General features: G+C 40.0%; 2 protein-coding genes across 3 annotated transcripts in view; both read right to left on the bottom strand.

Annotated features, from left to right (window-relative positions):
• IPCEF1 (interaction protein for cytohesin exchange factors 1) overlaps positions 1 to 3,903 on the bottom strand; it is a 76,957-nt gene extending 73,054 nt beyond the window's left edge. For both annotated transcript variants that reach the window (XM_017822033.1, XM_017822034.1), the window contains exon 1: positions 3,658 to 3,903. The gene's annotated coding sequence lies outside the window, so the exon portion shown is untranslated. The remainder of the gene's footprint in view (positions 1 to 3,657) is intronic.
• A 10,181-nt stretch (positions 3,904 to 14,084) lies between these two features.
• CNKSR3 (CNKSR family member 3) overlaps positions 14,085 to 23,633 on the bottom strand; it is a 64,643-nt gene continuing 55,094 nt past the window's right edge. The window contains exons 11-13 of the mRNA XM_017822032.1: positions 22,990 to 23,198; positions 22,431 to 22,520; positions 14,085 to 20,927 (exon numbers count right to left, since the gene is read on the bottom strand). Of these exons, the coding sequence (XP_017677521.1) occupies positions 20,629 to 20,927; positions 22,431 to 22,520; positions 22,990 to 23,198 (598 nt within the window). The 3' untranslated portion in view covers positions 14,085 to 20,628. The remainder of the gene's footprint in view (positions 20,928 to 22,430; positions 22,521 to 22,989; positions 23,199 to 23,633) is intronic.

The following is a 23,633-nucleotide window of genomic DNA, read 5'->3' as shown; positions in this document are numbered from 1 at the left end:
GCCTTAATGCCATTTCAAATAGCTTATCTTTTTAGCTGCTCCTCTTATTTTCCTCTCAACACACATTCTCACATCATTTAAATCCACTTTTTAAAGTTGCTATATTTGATTTCTTAACTACCACATTGATGCTGAATTTCACAGAATATACCAAATTGGAAGGAACCCACAAGGATCATCCAGTCCAACCCTTTGCCCTGCACCATCCCCAAGAGTCACACCATGTGCCTGAGAGTATGATCCAAACACTTCTTGAATTCTCTCAGGCTTGATGCTGTGACCACTTCCCCAGAGAGCCTGTTCCAGTACCCAACTACCCTCTGAGTGAAGAACATTTTTCTAATATTCAACCTAAAACTCCTCTGACACAGCTTCAGGCCATTCCCTCGAGTTCTGTCACTGGTCACCGCAGAGAAGAGATCAGTGCCTGCCCCTGCTCTTCCCCTCATGAGGAAGTTGTAGACTGCAATGAGGCCTCCCCTCAGTCTCCTCCAGCTGAACAGACCAAGTGACCTCAGCTGCTCCTCATCTGGCTTCCCCTCAAGGCCCTTCACCATCTTTGTTGTCCTCCTTTGGACACTCTCTAACAGCTTAATATCTTTCTCATATTGTCATGCCCAAAACTGCACACAATATTCGAGGTGAGGCCACACCAGGGCAGAATAGAGAGGGAAATTTGAAGTCACTGTAGTTTCCTATACTTATTTAACTTAATCAAAATGAAAGATACCATGCTTTCTTTGTTGTTCTCCCTAACCTCTGACAGATGGAATGAAAATTTTATCCAGGATGTTTTCTTTTTGACAAACACTTCCTACTAAACAATCTTTGTAACTGAAAAGCTTTTGTCCATCCTCAGAAGGAAAAGCCCTAGAGATTAAGTAACTACGACATTAGCTTTCACAGAAATCCTGAGCTGAAAGATTAACAGTAATAAGAAAAGCAACAATAACAATTTCGCCCCAAAGCCAGGGTAGGGGCCAGGGAAGCTGCAGGACACTGCTGTCCCATGCTCTGGGGCTGGTGACACCTGGCAGGAGAGGACAGGAGTCACACTGCTGGGAGCAGCACTATGTCCTAAACATATACAGAACAGCTGTTTGTCTCTCCTGCCAAGAAAACCCACTTGCTTAATAAATACTAGGTATGCATGCACACGTTAAACATACAGCAGCGAATTTACAAAAGCCTTTCTTTCCCACCCCTTCGGCTGTCTGCCAGAAACACTCAACTGTAGCAGTCCAAGGTTTCCTTATAGACCAACTCCACATAAAAGAATCCGAACTAGAGTGTGACCTAGCCTCCACAGGTCACAGAGTGTTTAACTGTTAACTACTCATTGAACCACAGCAGATTTTTATTAGCAGCACTCTTCCTTGTCCAGCCACTGTGCTAGGGTTAGATGAAGTGCTGGTTTAAGGAGCAGAATGTGACAGCTGGAGTGCCCTCCTCCAGCAGAGGTAAGCAGGGATCTATGCTTGCATGCGGGACTCAGGTTTCAGTGAGAGGCTCCCTTGGACTTCTTATCCTCTGAGACAAGAAAAGGAGAGTCTAATAAAACATCTAGTTTCTGTGCGTGACTCCATGAGCTCTATCTAACCAAATCACAGTAAAAGTTGGTTATGCTGGAACAGAATTCATTTGAGTAAAATGTTAGAGATTACAGTTATACAAGGTATTCAAGAAAGCACTAGTTATAACCAATTTTTACTCCCACAAATAGTAGTCAAATAAATATTTAAGTGTCCTTTACCAATACTGACTTATCACATATTTCTCTCCTTTTGGAGAAATCCAAAAGGAACATATAGTTAAAAAGCTTTTGGGAACTATGAAGGAAGATATTTTAGAAGAACTGCCACATATAAATCTGACTACCAAAATCTGTAGGAGATGACAGCTTAATTTCAATGACCACACTCACCAGAGGCTCCTCCTCCTGCAGCTATCTGCTCAGCCTTCTGCTGCAGAAGGTGACAACAGTACAGGTATCTTGTCCCCAAAGAAACCATGTTTTGTATCCACACAATGGAGCGGGCAGTGGAAACACCCCAAAACGCAAACCCTAAGCCTCTCTTTACACAACTTTCCCATATCACAGCTCAAACCATTTCCTTCCCCTTCTCTAGTGAAGAAAACTGCACATATTAATTCAGAAGAATTCAACAAACAAGATTTAGACACTGACCATTTCTGTTACCATGAAAAGAAAGTGGAATCACTGCAAACAGATCAGAGTCATGATTAAAAATCTTAAAAAGAAAATTTAAACTCATTCTGATCAGAGAAATATCCAACTGGATGTTTTTCTCAGGGCTAGTTTGCAGACGATTTTTTCATGTTCTTCACTAAATACAGTTCAGATGAGTCTGTTGCAGGCACAGGAACCCCATCAAGCAGAGGTCATTTCAAAGACTGAATAACTGGTAGCGACCACTGCCATGTACTACAGAGCTATCTACAGCCACTGAATAGTTAGGAGATTGACAGCAGGAAAAATAGACCAGCTGCAGAAGAGCACTTGCTTACAATTCAAGGGCTTTTCATTCCCCTATTTGCTTAGCAGTGCTGAGCAAGCTCGGTTTACCTCTGTCTTCATTCCTCATATCACCCAAGGAAAGCAATGGCTGTCCTCTCCTGCAGATGGAAGTGTTGTGAAGAGCAGATGTAAATTCACAAAACACTAGGGAACTTTGCTCCCCAGATGTGGGGATTGTTGAACCCAGGTATCCAAAATCAGTAGTGGTTATTAAATGCCAATCGAGATCAATCTATCCCATTAACAGCAGTAGCTGGCCTTTCAACCAGAGGAAATAAAAGTATGTGAAGACTGCAAATTTCTGACCAAACTCTCATAATTTTAAGTTAACGGAGCTGATGACAATGCCATAGCTACAATGACACAAAAGTCAGCTCTTGGAGCAAAACCAGGAAATACTCTCCCACAGAAACACCTCTGGTCCAAGTGCTACCAATTCTTCAACATTAGTGCCAATGTATTCTTGACAGTCATTTTCCTTAGGATTATATGAAGCATCCGCTTATGATCTGACAGCAGAGCCTAAGGATAGAACTAAACTTTGTAAGCCTACCCATCTCGGTCCCATAGAAAGAGAGTTCCCTACACCAAGCCTCCATTACAGAATAACTTCCTCATATTTTTCTTTGCAGAGAAACCAGGTGACAGAGCTGAACCTGTGTGTTCAATTCTAGTTTCACAACATGCAGTCTCAAGCAAACTCTTCCTTTTATCCCTGCTATGTAAAAGTTTCAGACATCGATAGATAGTAAGGAAGTTTCCTCAACTTACATAATGCTTTCCCTTCTCCTCTTCTTCCCTTACATCCTCCAAGTTGACCAAGCACAGGACTTGGGCAGAGCTCCAAGAAGTCTGTTAGGAAGAGCAGCAATTCTTGCTACATTCTCACCAGTTGTGCTACAGACCTCCCAGACTTGAGCAGATGAGGTGAGTGCCAGACTTTCTCTACCACGTGGGGATGCTCCACATGACAGCCAATTACACCTCTACTCAGTGAGTCTCCTCAGAGAGACAGAAAGGACAACTCCAGACAAACATATTTAGTCTCTTTGCTTTCTCTCTTCAAACCTAGTGACACCCTCTTTTCTTAATATGCAGTTCCAAGGATTGCATTTTACCTGCTATGCTTACTCCAGTTCCAGGAACATCTGGGTCTGAGAAGCAGCCAATCATCCAGGGTAGCTACTTTTTCCAAGCCTCCATTAGCCCAGCTGCAGCAGTCTGAGTTGTAAGTGTGACAATTGAGTGGGGAGAGAAGCTCTGGGAGCTTCCTGTGGCGTAGGCTAAGGGTGGGAGGACTTGAAGAGGAGTGACGTAACAATGCCTGTATAAGGCCTTGTGACAACTAGCAGTTGTCTCAGTGGTTTTACAAGTATCAGTTGTATTTACACAAGCTGAAGTGTTGCTGTCTGAAATAGAAATTCAGGTTTCCTATGGCTGCTTCTCAATTCAACATTCATGAAACAGCCAACACCCTTGGTCAGGATCAAGGGCTCATCATGGTAGATACTAGGTAGATAAAGAATATGACATCATCCCATCCCAAAGACTTGGCAGAGATAAAGAGGGAGTAAGATGATGACAATGTACTTGGAAAGAGAAAAAACAAATCCAACCATGCCCCCTCTTGGCCTCTATCAAAATAATGATTATGTGTAAAGCCCTGATTGTATGCATACACGTAAATAAAATTCAAGACTCATACTCAGCACCAGGAAGTTGTTTAGCTGAAGTCTGCAAGCTCCTGCCTGTAATAACCTTCCTGCCTTCTGATTAGAGCCAAGAAAAGGGTTTAGTATGGTTCCTCTTCTCTAATCTAATATTATTTGTAAATGTGTTTTTCCTCTCTCCTATCTTTCCAGTTGGTTTTACTTATGTAGACATGCCAATGTGGTAAATTTCAGGCCTATAATTTGTGGCTTCCTGACTTAGGGATGATTCTGAAGTAGTTCTTATGTGGCTGTTCCTCCAGCTAAATATTTACACACATATGCACCATGCATAGCTTTTACTTATGTGCATGAGCAAGGGCTCTGCAGGCATCACATAACTTTTCAGGGTCTACATGTGTTTCTGATCATGACAACACTCTGAAAATATGCGCCTACAAAACACATTTTAAATGTATTTATACAAAACCGTATGTGCTTACCCTTGAGGTGTTTTCTATATATAGAAAAGCTGACGATTAAGCTTCCTGTTCTCATTTTTTCTCTTCAAGTTCTTCCCTTGTTATTCATTGTATCCAGGTTTCCTTCACAACTCAGCTATACATTATTTTTCACTGGCATGGAATCAATCAAACCTGAATTTTGATAATACACATGCGCATGATAAAGCATGAGACTATCGCCTAAGGAGATAATTGGACTTTCACATTTCAGTCAGTTCAACAACAATGATGGCGCAAGAACGAGCATCATGCTCCTGCTCAGTGTCTGCTGAGAGACCACAGCTTACAAGCCTTCAAGGTATAAAAGAGGAGTATAGTTATAAAACATTATAAATGCTCCTTGTCATCATATTGAACATATGCATGCTTTAAGTCTCTTTTCTTAAAAAAAAAAAAAAAAAAAAAGGCAGTAAATTAATAAAATCAATCTTTTCTACCAGAATGGTTTTTAAGAGTGATTTAGTTGCAAAAACCTTTTTATTTGGTTGTTCTAGCTTGTGAATGAGGCCAAACAAGCCATTCTAAGTTTTATTCCTGATGGCAAACTCAAAGGCATTTATAAGAAATTTTGCACCCAAACCTTGCCATAAGCTACATCCAGTATAAAAAGTCATTCACCCTGTGGACCCGAAACAGGAAACACAAAGAGCCACAGCTGGTTCTTCATTGCCTCACACTTCTGAAAGTATTCACTCTTACAAGACTTTACAATATTAAACATTACTTTCTGCACCATGACCTTCTTTTTCCTAAGGCCGAGATGCAAGAAGGCAGGCAGGCTGCAGCAGCCCTGGGACCTGCACTCACAATTTGCCAGTTCCCAGTTACTCACCTCTGGGATGGCCTTCCCCTGCCTAGGAAATACAAAATACATATGACCACAGCCTGAAGATGGTTACATGTTAAACTAGATGAGATTTCACAAAATGACTCTGTGTTCCATAGTCTTTGGACTAATCTTATAAACTTGAGCAGTCCTAAAAGTCAACAGTGCTACATAAATGTATTCACACAGTGAAAAATGCTTGCAGGACCAGGGCCTAAATTAAATAGATTCTACAGATCTCACTATTGTCTGGATTTACAGCAAATGATCCATTTGACTTATGTATGTTCTTTTTTCATCATCATTATCTTGAAGTATTTTTATTTACATGCATGACTGGACAATCTGTGTTTTGTATGAATACTGGCATTCACCTACAGAGGACAATAAAACATCTTTTTCCCACTGCAAAAGCTTGTCAGGGAGCAGACACACACACAGCTCAGCCAGGCAGTCAAATATCATTAAAAAAAACAAATAGGAAACCATGGAAGCAAATATTTTTTAAAGGACTTGTATGCCAGGCTGTTATACATTATCTGCTTGTTGCAGTGTTACAAACAAGTCAATTTATACCATTTGGAATATTTTTGCAATCTATCTGAGATAAGAAAAAAGAGGGGGTGGAGCAGACTAGAAAATCCAACCAGCGTTAGTCATCACTGACAACACCTCAGCAGCCCAGCTAGCTGAGTAGTTACTCTGGTGTCCTCCTACACAGAGTCATAGAGACAAAAGCCTGATAACCCCACCAGTCAAACTGCAAGCGCCAGCTGCTTACACAATACTGGAAAAAAAGGTTAAACAATACAGCAACACAACATTGTTAGAAATTCCAGCTGAGGGCTAGCCTTTTGCATGGATCCATTTGAAATAAATCTAGAGAACATGAAACGAGAATATGCTATATAAAGAATACATATTTTGGTAGTTGCCATCTGCATGCTCACACAGAAGTACCCATCTTGGCCAAAACCAACAGACACTGATGTAGGATCTGTCAGGGTTTCCAATAGGAGATGCTGCAGTTTGCAGAAAAGCACCTGACCTCTCCAGCTGTACCTCTCATATCCCCATATGCTCTGTGGAGGGGAAAGGGTAAGGAGGCTCTATCAGGCACATACCAAGCAGTATTGCATCCAAGAGAAAGACCTTGCCCATACAGACCTTCTGACCAGTGCCACAGATGAAAATGCCACTGGGCACCCATGCTGGGAATTCACTTGGTACCAATCTTGGAGGAGGGAGGTTCAGTGGTGGTACCACACTGTGCCTGCTTTCACCTCACACGATGATAGTGCTGTGTGGATGGACCCTGCAGACATCAAACTTTCTCTGGTTCAGGCTATCTTTCTCTTTCCTGTGAACTACAATCGTCCGGTATTACAAATTCAATTCAGAAAAACCCACTTTTTCTGTTCATTCAGATGATAGTTTCTCAGGAGAATACATGGATCCTTATTAGAAAAGGAATTGAAATAAAACATTTTTTTAAGAAGGTTAAGTGGCGTCTAATAGTCTACAATCTGTCAAGTTAAGCAAACAAAGAGAGGGGGAGACCCTATCTTGTAAATAAGGCAATTACAAATCTAGTTTCTACACTCTGGAATGAGGCCAGGATCTAAGTGTGAAGGATTGAGAAGAAAATCTGTTGTAAATTCCTTCAAGTGAAAGTCTCTGTTTAAAAGGCAGAGAATACCAGTTTTAGAAAGGTCGCGAAGTCACAGCAGTTTTTTTCAAAGCACAACTCTAAATGTCAATTTGACCTCTTTCTAGAAAGGCAGACACAGACACAGCTGAACTCAGAGTGCAGCTTACACTACAAGAGAACAGCAATGATCAACGACAGGTTTTGCACTGAACTTTGTGTAGACAGACATGAAAAGAATTAAATACTTACTCAACAGGCATCATAACTTCAATGACTGAAAATTTATTGTTGTATATTCTCAGTTTAAAGAAAAAAAACCAAGAGAAATATACGTCTTATATAAGCATAAAGTGACAAGTTACACACAAGCTGCATCACTAAAGCTTTCACTTGCGCCTGGTTTTATCCGCTTAGTAAGGGGACTTGCTGTGTGGACAGGGAAATACGGCAAACAGCAGACTCGTGTGCCTTGACTAGAGTTTTTAAGTCTAATCTCTTTGAGAAAGTTTTCAGCAAAGGTAAAAGATTGACTCTGAAAGACAGAGCTGACAAGCTGTGTCTTTACATCTCTGATAAATATTATATGAGTAGTTTAAACAGAATTTAATACATGGGTATATACATAGACATATACACATGTAAATACTTACATACTTTTATAAAGCTCAGGCAAATTCTACTGAAACTAGGAAATCAGACTGGAAAATCCAGTTACATTACAACTTTGCATTTTATTCATCAATTAAAAAGACTGTGGGTGTTGTGACTAACTGGCAGATAGTAAGGTTTACCATGGGGTAAACTGTTGCTTCTCCTGATTTTTAATTGGAGGTAAACTTTGGCACACTCCACTATAAACAAGTCCTGGCACTAAAAACAAAGAGACAAGGAATTGTTTCATGGATGTATTCCCATAGTCCATCAAACATTCACCACTTACATTGCCCAAATATATTGTCAAGGTGATAAACACACATATCAATAACAATAGTCTGATATTCTGCTCCATTCCTCATCACAGAGGCACCCAATCCTGCTTTCCAAGGTAAGCAACAGTATAGTGTGCAACTGCATTCAAAAACACAAAAGATCTGGCTATAATTCTCAAAAGCCTTCCTAAACAAATATAGCATAACACTGTACCTTAATCCTGGCCTCCATTTCAATTCACCCTACACATAATGGCACATACATACAAAAGTGACTATGAAGTAGATACAGAATGACCTCGCAACACTTCACACACCTCCTACAAGACACCAGAAGGCCTCATGGCCTTACTGCAAGAAGGAAAGGTCCTTGTAGAACACTGATGACAAATTCTACAGCAAAGCTACTGTAGTCCCATAGGATATGCAGGTAGACTCTAAAAGTGACCAACTGGAAAGGCTGCCACATTTCAGGCAGTACATATTTAAGCATCTCCAGCTTACTCAAAATTATACTGTGGTTCAAGCAGACGTGAAGAGACACAAACATCTCATTTGTAGCTTTATGCATACTTTGAAAAACATAGGTTATAAGTGATTGGTTTTTAGCTTATCAGGTTGCTACTCTCTTGCATTAGTACTTTGCTTTTTATGCATATTATTCTCCCCCAAAAAATTAAAACACAACGCCCTTAATCACAGGTTGTTCTCACTAATAAATTACCTATTTAATGTTTATATAGGCTCTTTTCCGCAGTACGAGTCATGTTGAAAATGCCCTAATTAAAATATTTCCATTTATTTGCATGACTAATCAGTACTTATCAGTAACGTGGCACTTTATATCTTCAAAGCACTGTAACTGCATATAAATGGATTATCTGAAAACTTGCCAAGAATATATTTTGAAATCTGATATTATTGCTTCCTAAAATAACTACTGGCTTTACATGTGCACTGAATTGTAGTGAGGGCAATAGTGACAGGTCCAAAGAAGCATATGTGTTACTTATGGAAAGAATAAATAGTCCACAGAAGAGATAAGACAGCAGACCAGACACTGTTTCGTGATGACATGGAAAAGCAGATGGCTCAGTCCTTTGAATGGTAGAAGAAATACAGTCTATCCCACTTCCCACCCTGTTTTTTATTGAAGAGAGCTGTAGCACTCATGTGCAAATGAAGTCCCACATCCCCAAAACTGCTCGCAAGAGACTTGCCACCATTCTTTCACTTCCTCCTCTTTGGAGATTTCAACAGACTTGAATGCCAAAATATTCAGGGTATCTGGTGCTGCTTTCTGGAGACTGGCCACTGACAAATCACACTGTGTGAGAAATTAATTTCTCGGTATAACTCACTCTGTGTGCCTTTCCAAAGGTCATATCCCTGGGACACCCACTGATTGAAAGAAGATGAAGGTGGGTACTCTTTTGCTTCGCAGTTTAACGGGGAACTTATGTACACAAACAAGACACTTCCAAAAGCACAGAACTAACCTGTCTCCGCAAGTTACTTTCCTTTTTAAAAATTAAGGATTATATTAGAAATGGCAAGGGTATGGGAATGTGTCTTTCAACTCTATCATCTCAAAGGAAGCAGTATAAAAGAGCAGATTTTATAAATCTGTTGTTTTCATTTTTAAAGGCTAAACTATCTTTTAGATCTATCAAAGTGCTTTCCCTTAAAACTCAGAAGTGTAGTGGCATCTCTAACACTTTCCTTTTATTAAGGGAAAAAACCCCATAGTTCTTCAAAATAAATAGCTATGTTTTTCCAGTGTTCTGCAAGTACCTCAGCTGAAGGAATGACAATCATAATTGAAGAAGATGATGATTTTTTTCTAGATAACTACAAAACCACAAAATTAATAATTCTGTATGTTACTGCTCCCTATCCTTTTTTCCTGTGTGGTGTCACTGAACTGAATCTTTTCATGCATTCATTTGATTGCTTCAATCTCCTTTAAACATCAAAACTTCACTACAGTTATGGTGAAGCGTGTATGGTGACTTTTATCCAGAAGGGCCTGAAAGTTCCTGTTAAACTCTACCAGGATGCACTTACATACAGCCTACTCACATCTCCGCAAATTCATGAGGTTGTAGAGACATCAAGAGATCACTAAGTCTGCTCCTCCCAGCAGGATCAATTATACTCAGGCTATTCTTGACAGAGGCTGCTTAACCTGTTCTTAAAGACATCAAATAATGGAGTTTCCACAGCTCCCTTCAGTATCTTAAACCAGCGCTTTTAACTCTCCTTGGCATTAGTTTTTTTGACCAAATTCAAGCTCTCTGCTGTAATTTAAGCCTATTGTCTCTTGTCCTATAAAAACTGGTCCTATAAATTTCTTACAAAGATCTTTAATGTTTGTTCTTAAGGCACCAATGCAGTCACCTTTTCTTAAGACTATGCAACATAATTTGATTTAATATTTCCTCAAAGGCCAATGTTTTCTAAGCAAGGGGGCTGTTTCCCCCTAATTAGAACTACCTGTACTTCACGTTATTGCAGGCATTGCCAGTACTAAAGCAACACTCATCAAAAGGAATGGAAGTGCCCCCCTAGTAGAGTCAATGAGAAGCTCTCTTGAAGAATCTGCTGAGAATAAGAGCCCTGACCCTTTTTTTTTTTTCTCTGTTCTGTGTTGGTCAGAAATACAAGTAATTTGCCATCAGTTCCCAGGCAGGTCATTTCTCTTTCAATCACAGAGTTTGGTAAAGATTCAAAAGAAGATTTGAATGCCTGCTGGTTGTGTTCTTCTTCAGCTTTAGGGAAAAAAAAAAAACAACCACAAAGAAAGAAAAGTCAGGTTAACGAGATCTGAGTAAAGCCTCTCTGCATTGCTTTTTCCATTCTGCTGCTCCTTAGACCCTTCAAACTGTACAATAAATACAATAGAGGCCAATTAAGTCCCTGACCCAGCATGCTCAGGAAGTTACAACTGCAAGATGTGGCTTGCTACAAAAAAATTTTTCTTACAATCTAAATAGGTAAGACAGACTGTTATAAAGGGATAGATCATAAAAAACCCACTCTTTCACCAGTGTCAATATAAATAAAATATCCCATAGAAAAATAGATACATCCTACATGTGGAAAACTAAAGATGTAGCTGCAGGGATTATGTGTGGGGGTGTCTGCAAAACTATTGTTCCCCCCAGCTCTGTCACCTGTCTGTCTCAGACAGACTCCCAACTCATTAGCTGGGAGTTTTTCCAGCATTAAACAGCCCTTCACTACCATTGAGCTTCAGTAGGTAAACATGTAAATTGGGTATTAAAAAGTTTACAACAGGGGTAGCATGAGAGATAAATTGAGTTACCATTTTTTGGCTGCTGACTGAGGCACCAAATCTCAGAGTTCACCTCCCGATTTCAAGAGGGGAGCAGAAGGCAAAGAAGCCATCCAGTCTGAACGATCCCCAGCTCTAGCACAACTCCCATGTCTTCCCCATGAAGCACTGCTTCAAATATAACAAGCAAATCGTGCTTAAAAAATGTATAAAGCATTATTACTTTAAAATAAAACACTTTATAACACAATTGCAACATATATTGCCTCTTCATTTCTCTAAATATAGTTTTAACTTACCACAAATTCAGAGATCTCTCAGGAAAATCATAAAGTTTGCACATATGAACCAACAGGTCTCCCCCCCACAGAGACTCCTGCCTTCCTTTTCCTCCCCCACTCAAGCCCCAAATACAGGAAGAGAGATCACCAGCTGCCTGCTGAAGAAAACAACTACTGAATAGTGTGCATCATTCAGATGGCTTGGATGATTCAGCTTTTCCACGTGAACTTTACTAAGTGGCACACAAATGGCACTTTGTGCATTTCTGAAACAAATGTGTATTTAATAGTCCAAGTACATAACCCAATTTCTATTCGAAGAACAACTTTTCATCTTAAATAAAGCAGTGTATCTGTTACCTTACAATGGCTCCAGTTCTCAAACCTGTAGATAGTTACATCTCCCAGTGCTTATGTACTGCAGCATCTGCAGCCTTTAAAAATCCATTTGATATTGTTCTCAAAAGTTGCACCAAACAGGACAATGAAAAGAGGATCTAGTGACAAGCTCATAATTTTGAAAGCCACCTGACTTGATGTGCACTGGTTTTAGAGTGGGAGGGCTGGGAAGGAACAGAAAAGCCAGATGTTGCAAGAAGTCTGCTCTTCCAGAATACAACAGCACAATAAGGAGCAGCTTGATCATAAGTTTCTCACAGTTACCTGCAGCTCATTGTCTGGAAACTTGTAGGAGAATAATCTTAAGAGTTTCCAGAGAGCAGGCTGAGATAAAAAACTCACACAAATGCAAAACACACACACATTTACTCGGTGTATTTTATGTTTAACACTGCTCAAAGAAAAAGAATTAGTGCCTGGTTTTACTTCTCTAATTTCCTTGGCTTTTACCCATTTGTTCAAATGTTCACTTGAGTCCTCTTCATCAACAAGATCCTATTTTCATTTCACCTCTTCAGTCATAAATCAGAAACAGCTCTTAGTAAACTAACCAGATTTGACACAAAAAGTAGAAAGAAGGATCAGACTTAGTGCTGCAGACTTCTTCTGCTAAGCCCTGTTAACTTAGCAGAAGAAATGTTTATTTATACTCAAGTATAAAAGCAGCACAAGCACATTGAACACAACACTGCCTTCTGCACGCACACAAGTGTGACAATGCAGAAACTGCTCTAAGGTGCTCAGCAAGGGCACCTTGAGCAAAAGGAAAAGGTGGCAACAGACTGAATGGACTGGTCATCACTGGAAGTCACTCAAGACATACAGGAAAATTAACAGAAACATTGCTTGGCCTGGTGCTTTGAACAACAAAGGGGGTCTCACCTAGTGTGCCACTTTTCATTAGGGCACCACCTGGGACTTTGTCTTAGAAGTGCAAGCTAGGCAAGAATACTGGAAAGCAACAGAAAACCATGTTTTGGCAGCATCTCTTATTCCACTAATGTTTTTTGTACGTTTTTTGTGATTTTATAACTGACTTCCACTTCCTGTTAAGATGTAGATCTGTTACACACGTCCAACCTGAAAAGCTTGTATCAAACTAATCCGCTTGATGCAGCTCTCACCTCACAGCTCCTGCCCTGAGTCAACACTACCAGAGTTGGCCACCCTTGCCAAGATGTCTCCTCTCACAGCCAGCTATGTGAGCAGTAAACAGTGAGACCAGAGGGTGCCCGAAATCTTCTACATTTTGAAAACATCAAATATTTCATTGCAAACTAGAACAAAAATTCCCATTTGCAGGAGTGACCTATGGGAGATGTCATGTGCTTTGGTTACCGTGGGTGGTCCAGGCTTTCTGAACTTCAAATTTCTGGTGATATATGTTTTCAATCCCTGCCAATTCTTAATAGCAACAGGAGTACATCTCACGACAGCTCCCTATCACGCCCCCTGCTCTTTGGTCAACCACTGGGAAAATGAGTCATGATACCAAAACCTGAGCCTCTTCTACATTCTGCTAGAGGCCTTATTTCCCACACAGAGACCACATCCATTCCAAGGACAGAAGCCAGCCCCAGGCAGTAGCATGTCAAACACATTTCTTGTGGCCAGATTCACCAGGGAGTGAGCACCTTGGGGTGTCTGCCTCACTGCCTGTCTCCGATAGGCCCAGCTTACTGGTCCACTTCATCTTAATAAAAGCCTCTCTGTGCAGTACCAGATGAAACTTGCCTGTGCCATACCTGGAGCTCATGTGCTGCCAAGCCTTTTCGGTTTTTAAACAATGGCTCCCTCACATTACCTCTGCAGTAACACTGTGCAACACATTCATCCCTCCACAATGTTCCCACACTTCCAGAAGAAAACAAACTTTGCAAATCAAAGAACAACTCATGTATCTTGTCACATTAGCCTTTTATTCTGGTGGGGTTCTTTTTGTTTGTTTGTTTGTTTTTTTTTAGTTTTCCAGTCCCAGATTCATTTGCTATTCAAGTACACCCTTAAGGTAGTTCTGACCTACAACTCATTAGGACCACAGCCACAGCAATCAAGTACAGCTTATCGACCACAAGAAATGAGAACCAGGTGTATGAGCCAACACACCACACCAGGCTCTCCTCTCTCCCTACTAATGGGAAGAGAGTCTCACCTGGCTCCCAGCTCACAAAAAAGCCACACTGGGAGAGGAAGGAAATCCCATACTTAACTACAAGGCAGCAGAAAGCTGACAGTAAAAATCCAGCCCATCCCTGAAAGAAAGCTACAGAGCTGCAGCAGTGACAGCAGGAGAGGGCGCCATGGAGCCTGCTGCTTCAAGGGTTAATGCCCAGCCCCACGCAGCAGCATCCCGAGGGAAACAATTATGTCCACTTGATCCTAAACATTCGTATTTCCTGTCTTTATTACTTCTAAAAACATACCTGAACAATTACTCATCTCCTCTGTAACCAAAACCAAAACCTTTCTAAACATGTTTTGAGAGGTGAATCAGAGGCCTGCCATTCATCTCCTAAGCAGGAAGAAGGGAAGAGAGGGGCTGCTACTTTAGCTTCTGGATTCCTCCTTGCCTTCTTGTCCCTCCATCCCGCCTAGTCACTGCACAGACAGCAGGAGAGGGCAGGCAGGGAAAGACAGAAGACCTCTGTGGTAGGTCTGCATCCATCTCTCCAATGTGACCTGCAAATCCAGAGTTAAAAAACTCCAAGCAAGGAAAAAACACAGACCTTTCTTCCTGTCCAGTGATAAGCCAATGTGTTTGGACCTAAAAGGCCAAGGACTGCTTGGGGTGGTCTAAGCAGCTTCAAAGCAGAGTATAAGCCAACAGTTTACTAAGCAGAGAGGAATTCTTAAAAGAATCAAGAGCTTGGAAATACTGTCTTGTGGGCTGTGCTATTTTTACTGGAAAGCTCTGGCCAAAACTATCTCAGACATCAAAACAAACTAGATTATGCTATAAATATTAAAAGGATTTATAGCTCTTTGTTTGTGCAATAAATTCCTGGAAAGTCCCTTGGCCTTAGTGTAAGGAGAGAATGTCAAAGAGGAAGAAGGACATACAGAAAGGGAAATAATTAATTTTGGACATCACGTATTTTCTTCTCATCCTACTCACTTATAGCAACTTATATCAACTTCTCACCAGAAACAAATGGTCAAGAACTATGTCAGATGATTAAGACTTCTGCATATTCAATGGGACATTCAGTGGGCTTGGGGAAGACAGTCTTATGAGAAGCTGCATTACACCTAAGAAAGCCTTTGGTCAGGTTCTGTGGAGACAAATTTAAACACCTTGCTCTGCAAGAATCTACAATACCTGAACTACAGGCCTCACTTCCTACTATCATGTAATAAAATCAAACAAATCACCCAAGATGCAGCCACTAAAGTCTGGTTGATCTTTCACCTGAGTAAAAATCCTTAGTTTCATTATTATTCATAAAGTTGTTATTCACAAGGTAGAAAAAGTGTTTCTTCTTGTGCTTTGGTTTTGAGGTTTTGTTTGTTTGGGGTTTTTTTTGTTTTTTTACAGTTGAAAATATTATGGTCCATTTGTGACTACTTGGAATTATTAACATTTACACTGGAAATATGGGAGGATTTCCTGAGAAACATTTGTACTGAAAACAGCTAATGGGGGATGGAAGAGGAAAACCCATTATTAGGTAACATTGAGATACATGATTACTTGGGGAAAGAACATTAAATACATATATCAGTTTAGACTGTGGCATTTTCTACGCCTCTCAGTAAATATTGCCTGAACAAAAAAGTCCCTAAGCAAAAGTCACAAGGTCTGAGGCTCATTTGCTGCAAAGGCATTCCCAGAGCACATCTAAACACATGGCAGCTTGGCCTCATCAGCAAGCACAGCCCACTGCTTCATCAGGATCTTGTTGTGTTTGCTCCGCAGGTACATTTCAACAGTTCCTACTTTGGCCCATTTTTACTGAAGGAGGGCTACACTTATGGAGACAGGGGAAGGGAAACAAGCAACCAACCAAAAAATCAAAACCAAAGAAGCCCGAACAACTAACCCACTTTGCTGGAGATAGCACAGTAAATTGGACTGGGCTGTTCTCTGATTCCTTGGCTGCTGCCTAGCTGCCAAACTGTAACCCTGTATAGATGCATAGTGAACCGTTCATCCTCACCAGAGCCCAGGGAACAAACAGGAACCACAGTCTTAAACTGATCCCAAGGATTCTCCCAATAAATCAGCACTCTCCAGCACTAGTTTTATGCTTAATTCCTCTGTCTCCATACCCAGTTAATCAATCATGTATTTGTCTAAGAAAAGGTATCTTTGTCCTCTCCCAAAAAAATATATTGGGCTAACTCTATAACCACTTAAGGGAGAAAGTCAGTGGCTTACATTATCCTGAACAACTGAGGTGGCCACACAGAGAGGTTTAAAAAGAAATGTTTACATCTATTCTATGTCATGCTAAAACAAACACATTTCTCACACTGGCAAGAACTGGAGGACACCCAAAGATCTGGAGTTTTTACCTCCACTGAATATGTAATCCTTATTTTTCCTCCTTCTGGCAAAGTACGTGCAACAGACAGCTCCTCCCTGTTTCATATTTAGTATGTATAAAAAAGAAATCCCAACTCAAAGTAATACTGGTTCAGTAATACTGTTCTTAAATTTGACCTTCCACTTTTGGACTAAGTCCAGAAAAACCCAAACTAAGCTTTCAGATCACTGCATGAGGCCCCATGAGAATGACACAATCTCACCACTATCACAAAAGAAGACAAAACTGATGTTTAGGGACTTGCCAGAGAGCTGGGTCTGCATTGTGCAGGCAACAGGATAAAGAGGGCATACTATTTTAAACTGATGCAGCAGCAGTGTGGGCAGTAGAATTTGGTGAAATTACATATTGACAGCAGCTCTTGACTGCTTTTGTTATACATATTACAGCTCAAGTACCATGTGTGGAACTATATATAACTACTTTGAATGACTGTTTCATATTCTAGCATCATACAAATGCAGCAGAAGTACATGCGTGCTGCACTTGTGTGAGTTGCTTTCTTTGAGAGTTACTGCCATGCAGCTGAAACAGCGTTCAACACAACACGGACCAATATATGTAGCTTAGCCTGGCCCCTCTTTCTTCATTCTACAAGCTGAGTCCTTTTGGAATGCTCTTTCTGTATTTTAGTGTAAGTCAATGGCTTTCTTGAGAGCTCTTGTCCATTATAAAAACCTTACATTCTGCAAGGTGACAAAAGCATTCATATGTGATTGCCTCAAAAAGCACATGCTCCATCACCACAGCATGTGCAAAGGAAAACTCGGGCTACAGAGAAAAAAGAAGCTACAGCTGTACAGCAGGACAAAGTCAGAGTACTGCAAAGGACCTAACACTTGTTTCCTAACACTTGTACACGAGTATTTCTAACTCACACTCTGAGGTGGTGCACTAGGACGTAGAGTGGAAGCTAGGAGAAGTAGCACTTATTTAAGGGCAGAAAACACAAGCAACACAAACAACAAACACCTTCCTTCAAGATACCAATCCTGCTGGCAAAGGCATTTCTGCATATGCATGCACACAAGAGCCCTGCTGTCCATCATGTGTAAGATATTCCCAAAATTGACTGATGAATACAGAAAAACTCCTAGGGAAGCAAAACCTCCCAGAGAAGTAAAAAAAGGTTTGAGCTCAAAGTCTAAGTTGAAGCCTGATGAGGGGTTTAACTTGGTTTATTCAGGATGTGGCTGCAGGTATAGAGCAGTTTGTGAAGGCTGTCTGCTGGCAATGTAATAAAATAGGACATAAGATTTGGACAAAAAAAATATGCAAGAAGAAAATTCTTTATCCTCTCCAACTATAAAACTAGTCTTCATCATCTGTTTCCTCGTTTGGCTAAGTTTTAGATTTTTATTTTTTCCTCTCTTTCTGTTCAATGAGCACACACCTTATGGAATATGTTGTTTTTAAAACAAGCCCTGCTTATGAGGAAGAAAAGGTTATCAGTTAATTGATTAGCATAAAATTAGTATAATACAGTAGTCTGTTCACCTCTTTTGGTCATCCAGAATTCAAACACTGATTAATTTAATTATCCATAATAATAGAGGAAACACATGGCTTGAAGAATTGCCCTGAACTCTGTCTCTACAAGCCATTAGTATTCATAGTTATGTCTTATTTCCTCTTGCACATTACTATCTAAAATAGTATTTTCTTGCAACAGTTATGTAAGGGAACATTCAAGGTACTGCCTTGCAAATACTCTACAGACTAAAATAGAAGCCTGCTCTCTATTTCTGAAGTACACCTTCCTCACTATACATATATGCAGGAGTACTAAATATTCTTTTTCATTTTCATGGGATTTATGATCTTTTCCACTTAACTGTGTTGTTTTGCCGCTGTGACAGAGTATTTAGAGTAGTGTGGACTGCTGTACCATGACAGGATATCTGGATATGTATGTTGTACTAATTAGGGAAGTCAGCTTAGGCATAGTTTTTGATACAACAGATACATGTACCTTTGATACCAAGAGATAAGCCAGGTTTCTGCATAATAGCAGTTTCTAACTTGTTACTTACATTTTTCTCAGGTTATGCCAGAAAGATATTGACTGTGATTTATTCCTAGATCTGTGGGACTTTTTTTTACCCCTAAACTATAGAGCACTCTTAAACTGTGGAAAACAGGACACTGGAGATGAGCAAAATTTCCATTTTAAAAGTCTTGTTTAGACAACATCTTTGATCTAGTAACTGTGATTTACTTTAAAACAGTTCAGTCAATTTGAGGTTGGACTATACTACATCACAGTGCCCACAACATGGCAGTTTCAGCCTTCTTCTTGGAGGCAGAACCAAACTGTTCTAGGGTTCAACTGCATTGCAGCAGTGTTTGGTCACATCTCTAGCACAGATTGCCATCTCGGGCAGTGGAGAAGAGTGCCACAAGATGGACATATTATAATCTGCTTTGATTAGAAAGGTCCAAACCAGCCCCCACCTAAATCACCACTCACAATCAAACATAATTAATTGAGAACTGAAACACCCTGTGTCTCTCTGCGGGGCTGTAGCACAATTTCATAAGCTTGTTGCAACAGAATGGTCACATGTTCACAGCCAGATTATAGTGTTTTTAACACTCATGTTATCGCATGTGATTCCTGCCCCAGTCCAAAGGGAAAACTGGTACTTAACTCCCCTCTTTACCCACCAATTATTAAATACAAATCCTTCTTTTCAGCAAGACCAAAGGAGTAAAGGCTGTTGGCAATGTATCATCTACAAAAATAGTTAGTCTTATAATTAGCAGGGAACACAAAAACTTTTCATTTGACTAAGCTGTGCCCAGTACTGCAATACAGGAAGGTACAAACAGTATCTGCTTAAGTGTAAAAAATATATACAACTATATTTAACACTTAAATTACTTTAAACTTTTTTTAAGTTTGCATACTAGCAGTCCTATGTACATTCTGTTTTGAACAATACCTCTTTAATATCACCCTCTTTTGTTAAACAAGTTTTATTTTCCTCCCAAAATACCCAATGCTATTTCAAAATTCTGGAGGTGTAAAGATTTGAGCTATATAGAAAATAGCAGATGTCTTACAATTGTGGTGTATGATAGCACATATTTTTCATAAAAACAACACATCATTCAAAAACTGAACCATTGTAAAAGTTCTCATAAGTCCAACAGGACTGTCTTTAAAAGGTTACTTTGGTTAACAGCAAATCATTCTTAAACAATTAAGGAAAAAAATATATATTCTTTTACCACCTCTACAGATGCATTTCCTTGGCATGTTGTAGCAAACCATATACCTTTACAGACAAGCACTGCAGTTGTTCAGTGCTCTTTATTTCTACTGTGATTTCAATAAAATAGTTTATATATCAGGTTGGATTGATTTATAATTAAATTAGTCCAATTTCCTAAAATCTCTGAATGAGAGAACTCTCTTCCTAAGCCTTCATAGAATTTCTGGTATCAGAGAAAGAACAGCAACACTATTACTGCTTCCTCACAAGGTTGATCTCACGCAGTATTTGCAACAGCATCAGTAAGTTGCACAAAACCACTGTTTCTCTGCTTATCTTTCCTGGTCAGGAGAGCAACACAACGCAACTTGTGCTGAGCTCTTTATACTCTGACACCCAGCCAGTCACACCAGTCTCTGAGCATTCAGACAACTAAAGTGCCACTGGACTTCACGGTAACACAGTTCTTTCTTCTGAGTCACTATGCACATTCCAGGTCATGTGTGGCCTCTATCTCACTGAATTCTACTTATTTCCATGGGAATAAACGCCTTCAGCTTTTGGCCAGGAAGAGGAACTTGATCTTTATCTTTTTTCCCTCCTTGCACTATGACACCCTCTGATCTGTCAAAAGTCACAAAAAGGCAAAAATGTAAGGTTCTCCAGGAAAAGAATACCGCATTAGTCACTATGCGTCAGTTAAGCTGAAAAGTAGAGAAGCCTGATCGATGAGCAAAGGCACTTGGTAACAGCGCTGTGGACAATAGTCAGTGAGTCAACAATTTCAATCTTGTGATCCAACTGACCAGCAGCGAGGGTTCTGCAGAGGAGTGTTTTGTGGATGATGTAACCGACGATTTTTTAGCACCTTCCTCTTGAAAAGGAATCGTTGCACTGTTGTGGAGGTCTGTATTCATAAAACACCTGCTGCCTCGAATATAATCCGTTCCCTTCACTAACTGCTTGTCAGACACTGGCCTGGAGAGGGGGTACTGCATGGAGGGGCTTTCTTCAATGATTGGGGGTATCCTTTCATTACTGAAGTACCTGCAGAGGACATCTTCACCTGTACAAACAGGAGGAGAAAAAACAATTATTAATGACTTCAAACCCCTCCATTAACACTTTCTATTTTTATAAAAAATATTCTGGTTACACTTCAAATTCTCTAGATTTTGGTTATTTTTCATAACCCACCTCAACATAAGCAGCTATCAATAGATTCATAGCTATTTGCTTCTTTAATATTTTTTTTTAAGTAACACAAATAACAAGAAAATAAATCCATACACAGAGAAGATACCATTTGACTGTTAAATTCCAGATTTACACACACCAAAAATGCTAGTTCAGACTACCATCATGCAAATCATTATCATGGGTGAGACCTAGCAAACTGTCTTGTAACATGTTATTCAAAACGCTGAAGAGACCAGAGTTGAATCCATATTTTTCTCAATGTAACTCATGAGTAACTTAAAAGATACAAATATTACTCTGGACAAAAGAAATTAATTTTGATAATTGGTTCTGACCAGTGATTTGTGACGCTTTCTCTGTTTTTACTCTTCCTTAGACAGCTGATTGTGGCAGTTGTTGCTAGAGGCATCCTACTGGACTAGGCAGGCCTTTGGATGTGATTCAGTACAGCTTACATACAAGCCTTCAGCACTTAGGTACATTTCAAGTATTAACAAAAGTCAACAAAAAAACAAAAGCAAAACTAAACAAAAAACCATACATACAGAAACCAGCCCTGCCACCCGGTGATTGCTCTGTTAGACTTGTTACTTAGCTTGCTTCTAATATCCCTCCAGGTTTATACTGCTTATGGACTCCTATTTTTGCATTACAATAATAGAATTCAGCATCTATTTTACGCAGAATTACACATTAGCTTTCATAACTCCTTTCAAGAAGAAACTACTCATCCTTATTTCCCACTCTAATAGTACTCAAATAGCCCTTCAGATGAAAAAGGGGATGGGAAGAGAAGGACAGTGTAGCAAGTAAAAAAAAGCCACCCAACCTAACACCCAATGTTACGAGCTTCTGTCTCTCCCATTCAGTGATGTCTGCAGAATATGTTGTTTTCTAGCAGGAGTCACAGTAAAAAGCAACTTCTAAAAGGCCCTACATTTTACATTTAGAGAACAAGCTTGCTTGTACAACAGCCTCCACAGTGAGCTAAAGAAACAGAAAGACTTATTAAAAAGGTAGTTTTACAATCAATATTAAATTCAGAAGAAAGGGAAAGAGATTTGTGTAAGAACAATACTTGTCTATAAACAGACAAGTACAGATCTGCCCTAGTCATTCTAGCTTACTTTTAATGCTCACAAGAATTCCAAGACAGGAAAAAGTTTGAGTCCCAGCACTGAATAGCCTCACAAATTTCACAACTACCATCTGGCATTCCTGCTAAAACCAACAACTGTCACCTTGGATCAGCTCAGCAATATGCAAACCATAGTCCTCCGTTCCTAATTTAAACACTTTCATGCAGTTCACCCCAAGAAAATTTTGGAAAGGAAGGGAAGAGAAGGAGGGATGACACCTAAAACCTTGCCTTTTCTCCCTAATCCTCGTGGCCTAGAGAAGCGTTCTGCAGCTCCTATCCAACTTCCATCAGCAGGCATTGACAATGGACGAGGTTTTCCTAGAGGCAACATAGAAGGTTGTGAGGAATTACAAAAGGTTAAGGAAAACAATTTTTAAATTGATACTTTTCACAATTAAACAAAGGGAGAGATACAGCAATAAGGAGTTCAAATTGCAGAAAAAAAATATTTGAAGATACTTCCACTGGTGGTATCAATAATAAGAGATCAATGTGCTGAGATTGAACAGCTTTGATTGAACACACTTGCTCATTTACAGCAGTGGACACAATGTTATAACCAAAACACACATAGAAATGGCCATCTGTAGCAGCAGAGCCCAGCTGAACAACACTCATTACAGAAATAACGGCATTTAAGTGAAATTATTTCAGATGTGTAATTTCAATTACAATTTGCAGAGAAGGCCCACCCATCAAGTCTAATGAACAGTTTTCTAACACAAATCACTTCAAACTGACCAAAGCACTTATCATAACAGTGATAATGAGAGAGGAATAAACTCACCATAGGACTGTGTTTTTTCCCTCATCTTGGCTGGTAGGATATTTACTTCCAGAGGATACCCAGGCAACTGATCTGAATCAGCAATAGTAAACCTTCGTCTTCGACTCTCCTGATCCAGAAAAGAATTGGGAGACTCGGCCCCCTTGGACCCAGTTAATGGTTGACTGTGTTTGTTGCCTCCTCCATACACAAAACTCCCCTTTTCATCTCTGAAAGGACATGTCACCTCAGTTAGTAATTTAAGAGTTTAACACTTCAGACATGACTAGGTTTGAAACACATTTCTAGCACCCAGTCATGCTCATGACAACTGGCACTGTGCTGTAAACAAGTTGGGAAAAAAAAAAAAACAAGTCAGAAGAGAAAGCTACCTGCCTTATGCCATATTCACCGTTAACAAGCCAGGAATTTAACACACAGAGAAGTTTAGAGGTTCCACTCATGCAAAAGATTTTGATAAATGAAATCTTTCTGACCTGAGGGCATCAAAGCCCCTGATTCGCTGCCTGCTCAGTATGCAGCTGTGAATCAGGAGCGCTACACAAATTTATCCATCTCTGTGTCATGGCAACAACTCTGAGGGACTATGGTTTTCAGTCACTGTAGCAGAGCAATAACTGTCACTGAATATTTACCACTTTCTC

Source organism: Lepidothrix coronata, unplaced genomic scaffold (genome assembly GCF_001604755.1).
Source record: "Lepidothrix coronata isolate B3197 unplaced genomic scaffold, Lepidothrix_coronata-1.0 Scaffold94, whole genome shotgun sequence".
Lineage (NCBI taxonomy): Eukaryota > Metazoa > Chordata > Aves > Passeriformes > Pipridae > Lepidothrix > Lepidothrix coronata.
Note: the sequence above shows the minus strand (reverse complement) of the source record. Positions and strands in the feature narration are given on the sequence as shown.